The following is a 10222-nucleotide window of genomic DNA, read 5'->3' as shown; positions in this document are numbered from 1 at the left end:
CTTGGTAGCCCAGGCTGGCCTTGAATTCACAGAGATTCGCCTTTCTCTGCCTCCTGAGTGCTGGGATTAAAGGCATGTACAACCACCGCCCGTCCTCCAAATGGATCTTACCCCTAAATATCAAACTGAAAGTGCAGAACTTCTATAAGAAGCTAGGCCTCTCTGAATTTGGCAATCTGCCTAGGCCTTGGGAGGTTTCTCTAAGGCCGTGATGTTTAGAAAAAGAAATAGAACTCCTTCTCTAAAACCAGGAATATGCTTGGGAGAGCTGGTAAAGGTCTGTGGCCAGGGCTTTTGGGGAGGGTTGGCTTCAGATGCTGTTCTTTCTGCACATGGGGCTGTGGTTATCAGTCCCAGGGCCACTGTGAACTTTGTTTATAATGTTCTTGAGATACCCCGTGCTCCTCTTGTGCAGCATTGTCTGACTAGCCTCCTTCTGAATTTGTATACTTCCTTTTAAAACTGAAAGCCGTTATTAACAAGAAACTTGCTGTTTAATTTGGCACAAATCTCTAGCCAATATGAGATAGGCTTGTGCTTTGGGTGGAAGCTATGGCTGGGAACTACTGCGCTGTGTCCTTCAGCTCACCCAGTCTCCAAGGGAACTACTCCTGTCAGTCGGCCTCACTAGCCAATCAGGATGCCCAGTAGACCTGCCAGTCAAGTGGGCGGGTTCTTCCCGTTTCCAGACTTTTGGCTCAGCCCCTCTGCTGAGGAAGTAGGAAGTTGGTGCAAATGTTCCGCAGTGGCTGCGCTGCGGGGAGTTGTGGGGAGAGCGTGGGCAAATCTGACAGCCCCACCATGGTGAGCAAGGGGCTGCTGTCCCCAGACGGGGAGGAGGGAGCAGCCATAGTGTGCGATCGGTCGTTGTCCCCAGACTGGGAGGAGAAGCCGGCTGAGCCAGGGAGCCAGTGTGCTTGGTCCTACCCCCAAGCTGGGTGTGAGCCAGCGGCCAGACGCAGAGTTCGGCATGGTTCTGCCTGGTCTTGCCTGGTCTGCCTGGTCCTTGTGACTCCCTAGGCCTGGGTGGCAGCCTCTGAATAACTTCACTCCGCGGGCTGAGTCTGTGCAGAACACTGGGAGTGGGACTGTGCTTAAAAACAGCCTGTTGTTGACATCACTGTGAAATGTAGTGCTTGCATTGTCTCTATGGAAGGCAGATTTGCCAAACTCGGAGAGTCTCTAGTAGCTCTCAGAAATTCTGCACTGTTAACACTTAGGTTTGTGATCTGTCTGAAGTTAATTTTATGGTGCTTGTAAACGGTATCTCCTGTGTAGAGTCACACCCCATTGCTAAACTGTGATGTAGAAGAGTAGAATTGATGGTACAAGGATTTACCAATTCTTAGGAGACATCAAGCCATATAAAGTAAAATTTAGTTAAGGAAGGGCTGCCTCCCAAATACACCAAAGATGCTAACCATGCCTATTAGATTAATATGGTTAAGATGTGTATGTTTGTTCCCCAGCATTAACCAGCTGTAAATCTACATTCCTATAACAATGTTTGAGACAGGGTCTCCAATTTGCTATCAGATGCCCATAGTCTTTCAGGGTTTCTCCTATCTGCTTCCTATTTTGCCTTAAAGTCATTGGATTATTGTCATGCACTGTTGCAACTGGCTTTACAATTCCTAAAACTTGGCTTATTGCTATTTGAGATGTCACTAAAAAAGGGATGTTGTCTCTGTGTAGGCAGTCTACACAGCAAGTTTTATTAACTTTGTATAATGGTTAATATTGTCAACTTGACAAGATCTATAATCAGCTAAGAGACACTCCTTCAGGCACACCTTGAGGGCTCATCTAGATCATGTTATTCTCGGGGGTGTGCTATGAGAGATTAGCTTGTTAAATTCATTGAGATGAGAAGACTCATCTACCAGAAGTGATAGTACCACTCCATTCCGTGGTGTTGGTACTGGATTATGTAATAAGGACCAAGATTTATCACTGTTAGGTTCCTGGCAGTGGATACAGTGTGATCAACCACCATAACCTGCCACTGTGGCTACTTTCTATAAAGCTCCTTCCACCATGGCAGCTTTCTGTAAGGCTGCATCTTAATTTTTTAGTTTTGTTTTGTTTTGTTTTTCCAGACAGGGTTTCTCTGTGTAGTTTTGGTGCCTCTCTTGGATCTCACTCTGTAGACCAGGCTGGCCTTGAACTCACAGAGATCTGCCTGACTCTTCCTCTCAAGGGCTGAGATCAAAGGTATGTACCACCACTGCCAGGCTATAAAGCTTCTTTTTTTTTTTTTTTTTTTGGTTTTTTCGAGACAGGGTTTCTCTGTGTAGCTTTGCGCCTTTTCCTGGAACTCACTTGGTAGCCCAGGCTGGCCTCGAACTCACAGAGATCCGCCTGGCTCTGCCTCCCGAGTGCTGGGATTAAAGGCGTGCGCCACCACCGCCCGGCTTTAAAGTTTCTTTTTATTCATTTTAAAATGTATTTTTTTGAGTGCCCACATGTTCATGCAGTAACAGAAAGTTGAATAAGATAGCACCCAAGCCAAGTATGGTGTTACCACCCTGTGATCACAGAACTTAGTAGGCAGAGGAATGAATTTAAGGGTTTTAATTTCATTCAAGGACTGAGTATGGGGTATGGAGGCAGATCTGCAGGAATAAGTGAGACTATGTGATGGGCTCAGACAAATGTCCCTCAGTGAATTCTCCTAGACTCTAGAGCAAGCCTGTGGGCTGCTGGACAATCCCACCTTCTAGGCTCAAGGTGTCTTCTTCCATGAGGCCTGTGAACCCCAAGATCTAAGTACTGTGAGGTGTGAGTCCCAATTGTATTGAATTCAAAGCTCACATTTCTGCAGTGGCAAGAACTCATAATGTGTTGGGGTCAGGGATGGGGAGGAGACTGTAACGGGCTGCTGATTGGGTGAGGCTAACATCATTTTGCCTCTTCCTTGCCCATATCTCAGTGTCCTTGTCACTTGACTGAAGGCAAGTCAAGCTCGTTTGAGGCACAAACAGTAATTACAAGGCTGGGAACAGGAGCAGTTTATCAGTCACCACACAGTATACCATCTCCAAGAGATCATGACTAGATGACCCAGACAGTAGAGTCTCCAGGGTGCTGATTCTGGGACTCAGAGACCCAGTGCCCTGGGTCTCAGCTCCAGTGCCCTGGGGCCACTCAAGTGTTCTCCTGTCTCCTTTTGTCCTTTCCCATCTCCTTCAGGTCTCCTCCTGTCTACTAGGTCTCCTCTCCCCCTCCTCTTTCATCTCCTAAAATTCAGTAAGGTGTCAGGTAAAAAGTAGAATCAGCAGGCAGTAGGATGAAGAAATAAGAGACTACCCTTGTTTGCTGTCTGGCTAGAACCCAGACTGGTGTGGAATTGGCTGGGATTCTTCTGCCTCAGTGTCTTAGCTGGCCATTTTACTCTATAACATCTTCCACACTTCATGAGTTTCAACCCTGGATCTCAAGCTAGCAGTGACATTTTGCAGTTTTGCAACCTTTAGGAAATACAGCCTCCTTTGAGAAATGGATTACTGTGGAGTACTCAAGTTTTATACCCATTGGAAATTTCTATTTGCTCTCTGATTCCTGACCTTGGACTCAACACTGGAGCTAAACTCCCAGTACTGTTCCCAAATCTTTCCCTCCCTATTGGAGTATTTCTCCTTGGAACTACAAGCTACAATATACCTTTCATTCCTCATATCACATATTGTTAGTTATTTTGTTGCTGCAAAGAGGAAAGTAATTCAAACAACTCTCTCATGTTCTACTTACTGTAGGACAGAAGTATATTTTCATGTCACTAATTTTTGAATCTAAGTATCAGGACACATAGACACACCTCATATAGTCAGCCAAGTCAGTGCCAGGTACCACCTCATACCCAACTGTTTATCTTTTTGGATCCTGTGGAATTGTTCTTACAGACAATTGTGAGCTGTCATGTGAGTGCTAGGAATGGAATCTGGGACTGCAGAAAGAGCACCCAGTGCTCTTAACCACTGTGCAATCTGCCCAGCTCCTCTATTCTACTTTCAGTAGAATGAAATAGACTGCTGTACACAGGAGATTGGAACTAGGAGGACCATGGGGGCATCCTATGAGAAAGCTGCAGGTATTCTAGTGAGCTGGCCTAAAAGAGAGGCTATGTGTGCTGCAGCTGATAGAGCTGAAAGAGAGGGAATAACTAAATCCTTTGGAGTCCAGGCAATTTCATCATGATCTCAAGATGCTGGACAAGGTGCTATAAGATTTGATATTTGCCCTGCTAGATTTTGGTCTGTTCGTTCCGTGTTATGCTCTGATTCTTTTCAGTGGAATAGCAATGTTCATGCTGGAAATGTAATGGTATCATTTAAGGATATAGTAGAATGTGGTCTGATAAAAAGTAGTTGTTGTTCTCTAAGAGTTGAAGAAATATGAGGTGGTTAAATGAGAATGACATCCATAGACTCATATGTTCTAATATTGTTTCCCCAATATGTGGAATGGTTTGGGAAGGAATAGAGCTATGACTTTTCCAAAGGAGGTGTGTCACAGGGTTGGGCTTTGAGACTTCAAAAACCTCTAACCATGTCCATTGTGCACTCTACCTCCTGCTTGAGGTTCAGATGTGAACTCTAAGCTTTTCTTTCTGCCATGTGTTTACTGGGCCTTCATAGACTCAAACCCAGTGGCACTTTTAAGCCCAATTAAATGCTTTTTTTTTTATAAATTGCCTTGGACATGGTGTATTTCATCACAGCAATAGAGTAGTAACTATACAGAAGTTTTCTATGGGAAATCAGAATACAGAAAAGTCACCCCTTCCAATTATTGAAACCAAGGAGGAGTTTGTTCTAACTTTAGCTCTAAAGCAGTTAGCATCTGTCCCAAGCCTTTGAACATATGAGTGATCCCAAGATTCACACGTTTAGATGTCTATGAAGAAGCAACCCTGTTAAGAACACTCTCCTTTATTCTAACCAGACCAATATCAAATTACTTAAAAACTCTGTCTTCTATAAAAGATGGTCTAAAGTTTGGAATTTATCTATCTATCTATCTATCTATCTATCTAAGTATTTATTAAACACTCAGTATGTATTACGAATTATATTATATGTAGGGAACAAAGGTCAACTGAGATTCCAAACTAGACCTAGCCTTAAACAAAGAAAACAAATCAAAATTATATACATCTTTTAAACATTTTTAGGTCTTTTTGAGATGGGTCTTACTTTGGAAGTGACTGTGTCAACCAGCATGGTCTCAAATTTATGAATAGCAGCCTACTTTTGCTCCCGTTGCTGAGATTAAATGGCATGTGCTAGCACGTTTGGCAATATCCATTTTTTGAAAATGATTTATGGGCACCAGTGGCAGACACCTGAGATGACTTTAAGAGGAATTATATTGTCTCAATGCTCCAATGCTCATTTTCCTGTATGTTACTTGGTTTTGTTCTTTTCCTCTGTGTGTGTGTGTGTGTTGACTATGTCGCACATGCTTTAAAACTCACAGTGATCTTCCTGCTGTTGTGTCTGGAATACTGGTATTAAAGAATGCACTACCACAAACAGCTTGAAAAAGAAGTTTTATAGTGCAAGTTGTCTTGTTATTTTTTATTTGTTTGTTCATTTTACAAGTTCATTTTTTGTTGTTATTTTATGTGTATGGGTATTTTCTTTTACTTGTGTCTTTATACCCCATTTATACATGGTGGCCAAGGTGGCCAGGAAATGGTGTTTGAACCCCTGGAACTGGAGTTAACAGATAGTAGTGAGCTTCCATATGTAATTTGGGTGCTCTAGAAAAATCTTTAGTGCTTATAACTGCTAAGGTATTTTCTACCTCAAGTTTTATGCTCTTAATAATGTTTCCTATCAAAGACAGCCTAGTTGGTGGGTCAAACACCTATTGCTCATCAAAAAGTGGAATTTTCCATATGATAGAATTAGCCTCAGGCAAGGATGAGCTCCTTAATTGAGTATTGAGTAGAATGTGGTCAGCCCTAAAACCACACACATACAACCAACAAAAATGGACTCAGAAATTTTTGTTTTTTGGCTTTTTTTAAAGGTTTATTTATTTATTGTGTATATAACATTCTGCCTCCATATATCCTTGCATGCCAGAAGAGGGCACCAGATCTCATTATGGATGGCTGTGAGTCACTATGTGGGTGCTGGGAATTGAACTCAGGACCTCTGGAAGAGCAGCCAGTGCTCTTAACCTCTGAGCCATCTCTCTAGCCCCAACTTAGAAGTTTGTATTCATGTATTTCAGCATATGTATTCATACATACTTAACAAGGAAGAAGTTGAAAGGGAAGTATATAAGAAGGAACAGATTGAGAAAAACAAAGGGGGAAAGTGATATAATGCCTTTTTATTATAAATGTATAGAAATAGCTGGGTGGTGGTGGCACACTTCTTTAATCCCAGCACTCAGGTTGCAGAGGCAGGCAGATCTCTGTGAATTTGAGGCCAGCCTGGTCTACAGAGCAAGTTCCAGGATAGGCTCCAAAAAGTTAACAGAGAAATCCTATCTCAAAAAAACAAAAAAAGTATAGAAATGAAGTTTGAATAAAAAAGAGCTAGAGAGATCACTCAGCTATTAAGAGCACTAGGTATTGTTATAGAGGAATCAGATTCCATTCCTAGAACACACATGGTAGTGAATTGTTTGCTGTAATTCCAGACCCAGGCATCTCCTGCTGCCTCCTGGCTTCTGTAGGTAATGTGCAAAGATGTATACAGGCAGAATACCCATATAACTAAAATTAAAATAAAGATTTTTAAAAAAATGAAAGAATGGAATTCTCTACAGTGATGTCACATCCCTGAGACAGACAGCAGCAAGATCTAGTTAAAATGAACTTTTGGTCCTGCATGGAAGCTGCTGTGGCCTCCTGTGAGCCAGCCTGCTCAGAGTTAAAAGCAGCCTTGTTCTGAGGATACAATAGCTCAGCAGAGCTATCCAAATATGAGGGGCAACCATAATGCTGATAGATGACTTTTCCTTGATGTTTTCTATATTTGTGTTCTCTGTCCTTTGTTTCTTTGAGAATCATAGCACTGATACATCTATCTTTTCAATCAAACACCATTATTGACATGTAGTATAGGGTCCAAAGCAATCACTTTCACAGTGTCATTTACTTGATTTTCAGCTAAGACCATGTGGCACAAGATGAACATGCCAGAGGCATTTCTTTGCATCATTTTTATAATTTATATGTGTTCCTGCATGACTTTGAGGTAAGAATGCCTCTCAGTGTATCTGCTTATCATTGTGACCACATTCAGAAGTGGATTTGTTAACTGAACATGCTTAGTAATAGGCAGAACTCTACAGTAACATGTCCAGACTCCCTATGTAAAATCCCCATGCTTCCCTTGTTTAGGAAAAGCATTGCTTTGGAAATGACTCCTGTGCTCTCCTTGCCTCCTGCAGGTAAGAAATATTTCCCAGTTCTCCTGTCTGTGCTTCTGTGGTGACTATTCTTGGAAGTCAAACTGACTTCTCTGGAATTAACTAAACCTGAAGAGCTGGATACACTTGTGAGGGATTTTTTTTCTTAATTGAAGCTTTGCAACTTTTGAAGTGGGAAGACCCATCATTAATTTGAATCTTTTGAGGTTATATGATCCACTTTTAATATGTGCCATATCTTCTTTGGTGCCAGCCAACATATATAAAGAATATTGAAAAAGGAAGCTTTTTCTCCTTGCCCTAGTCCAAGGCCACTGCGGGTTTAGTAATGTTCTTGAGATACCCTATATTCCTCGTGTGAAGCATTGTTTGATTAGCCTCCTCCTGAGTTTGCCCCATGGTATGAGGCATGGTATTTCTGCTGACTTCATAGATCTCTTCCATTTTATTCCATTCACCCCCTGAAAATAGTATATATGATGCTATTCTTCTTTTAAAAATATTTTTATTTTATAATTAATTTAATTTTAAATATCAGTCATGGATTCCCCTGTCCTCCCTTCTCCCAATGCTATTCTTCTTAAGAGGCTTACTTGGCATGAGACATAGCTTGTGCAAGACCTTCCCAACCCAGCTTTAATCTTTTCTACCTTCTACTTTTACTATCTTTCTGATGTTCTGGGACCTCCACTTCAGGACCCTGTCACTAAAGAATGACCTGATGATTCTGGTCACTGATATACTTAAGAAACAATTCTGGGAATATCTTTGCTGTAGAAATCTCCTGTCTGCCTAAGTGGCCAGACCTGTAGTCTCCTATTCCTATTTGAATTATTCAAAGTGTAACCTAGAGCCTGAACCTAAAAAAAACTTAAAAATGACAGTGGATGTGGAATGCAAAATTTGTTCTAGGCTAGCTCTTCTTGGATCATTAGCCAGAGATGAATGCATGCTGTTATTAAAGAGATTTTTCTTTATTAATCTCTTAAGTGTATAGAGTTATTTTTCCCTGGGAAGGCATATTAATTCTAGAACAGCTGTACTTTGAGCCTTTTAGAAAATTGTTTATGAGTAAGCTTTCTTATGTTGACTCCAGTGTCCATGATCCCAGTCTTTTGTTCTCTGGGGCAATAACTTGCTCTCCACTATATTACAACTCTTAAATTCTTAAAAAAAAGGACTGTACTTCCTCAGATTTTTCAAATTACCCATTTGAGTCATGTAGTCAACTGTTCTTTGCACTCACAGAAAAAGGATTTGTATGTAGAAAATGATTTCTGCCTTCAGACCAGAATATGGGGAATAGTTTATTGTATATACCATAGGAGGAAATGTTAGGAAATGAGCTGCTGGGGTCACCAATATGGAAAAGGACCTGATTGTGGCAGGAAAGTGATTTTGTAATTTTCCAGCATGTATTAATTCATGCTTTGTGAATGAAGACAGACTATGTTTGGGGTTGTAGCTGAAAGTTTTTCCATGTCCTGTGCAGTCCACAGCCGCTCAGACCCAAGTAAACACACAGAGGCTTATATTAAAACTGCTCAGCCATTAGCTCAGGCCTACCACTGACTAGCTCTTACACTTAAACTCAGCCCATTTCTGTTAATCTATATGTCACCACGTGTTCTGTGGCTTTACCTATGTGCCATTACATACTGCTCCCTGGAGGGAGCCTGACTCAGCCTTCCTCTTCCCAGAATTCTCCTTATCTGCTTATCCCACCTATACTTCCTGCCTGGCTACTGGCCAATCAGCATTTTATTAAACCAGTGTACAAAAGCATTATCCCACAGCATTTCCCCTTTTCTGTTTAATTAAAAAGGAAAGTTTTAACTTTAACATAGTAAAATTATATCTAACAAAACAGTTATCAAGCAAGAATTACAGTTACAATATCTAGTCTATTTATATTTGGCAAATTGAAAGAAAATATTCTATTTATCCTATATTTGTGAGTTTAAGATTTCATATCTAACTTATCTTTTATCATAACTACGGAAAGTTTTAACTATCTAGTCTTCACCTACATTAAAGACCTCAGAAGGGTGTAATGTTACCAAAGTAAACAGAAAGTGCATTGTAAGCAACTTCCAAAAATCTAGAATGACAGAGACAGGGGACCACCTGGACAGTCACCTAAAGTTCCTCTGTAACTTTGGGGCATCCATCTTCAGCCATATAGGCCTAGAATCTCTCAGTCTCTTTTTCCTGTGTCCTGTAAAATGTCTGACAGTTTCTTCTGTGAAGCAGGAACCTGAAGGACCATCTCATCTTGCAAAGTTCAGTGGTCAGCTTCCTATGGCTCCTGCATGTCCAGTCGATACAACATTTTTGTCAAGCAGTCCAGGCAAGAACAGTTTCTTGCCCAAATGGCTATTTTTGCAAAGAAGAAGATAAACTCCATATGGAGTGTCTTTGATGCCCATCTTTCTCTTTGAAGTAAATTGGTGCTGCCAGGAATAGACGTGTCTCACTGTCCAGAAAGTCTGAGTTTTTAAAACATTTTAAATATCATATTCTGTAGGTCTTTGAAGTGTTTGAAGATTACCTATTCATCTGAAATATATCCATTTGTACCTAGAAAACTAAACTAACATGACTATAAGAATGATTACCATAAATGATTAACTATTAACCTGTATTTCTTAATTATCCATTACAATTTAAATGAGTTACATAAACATAATACCTTAAACAAGAGTAGAAATATATATAAAGTATAACAAAATGTTTCTTGCCCAAATGGCTATTTTTGCCAAGAAGAAGATAAACTCCATATGGAGTGTCTTTGATGCCCATCTTTCTCTTTGAAGTAAATTGATGCTGC

General features: G+C 40.8%; 1 protein-coding gene across 2 annotated transcripts in view; it reads left to right on the top strand.

The window, feature by feature from the left end:
* The first annotated feature begins 692 nt into the window (after positions 1 to 692).
* The window catches only part of LOC128119186 (zinc finger protein 431-like), a 29309-nt gene continuing 19779 nt past the window's right edge, over positions 693 to 10222 (top strand). For both annotated transcript variants that reach the window (XM_052752438.1, XM_052752439.1), the window contains exon 1: positions 693 to 804. In XM_052752438.1, the coding sequence (XP_052608398.1) occupies positions 736 to 804 (69 nt within the window). In that variant the 5' untranslated portion in view covers positions 693 to 735. The remainder of the gene's footprint in view (positions 805 to 10222) is intronic.

Source organism: Peromyscus californicus, unplaced genomic scaffold (assembly GCF_007827085.1).
Source record: "Peromyscus californicus insignis strain IS unplaced genomic scaffold, ASM782708v3 Scaffold_23__1_contigs__length_62951481, whole genome shotgun sequence".
Taxonomy (NCBI): domain Eukaryota; kingdom Metazoa; phylum Chordata; class Mammalia; order Rodentia; family Cricetidae; genus Peromyscus; species Peromyscus californicus.
This window is presented reverse-complemented; position numbering and strand designations above follow the sequence as displayed.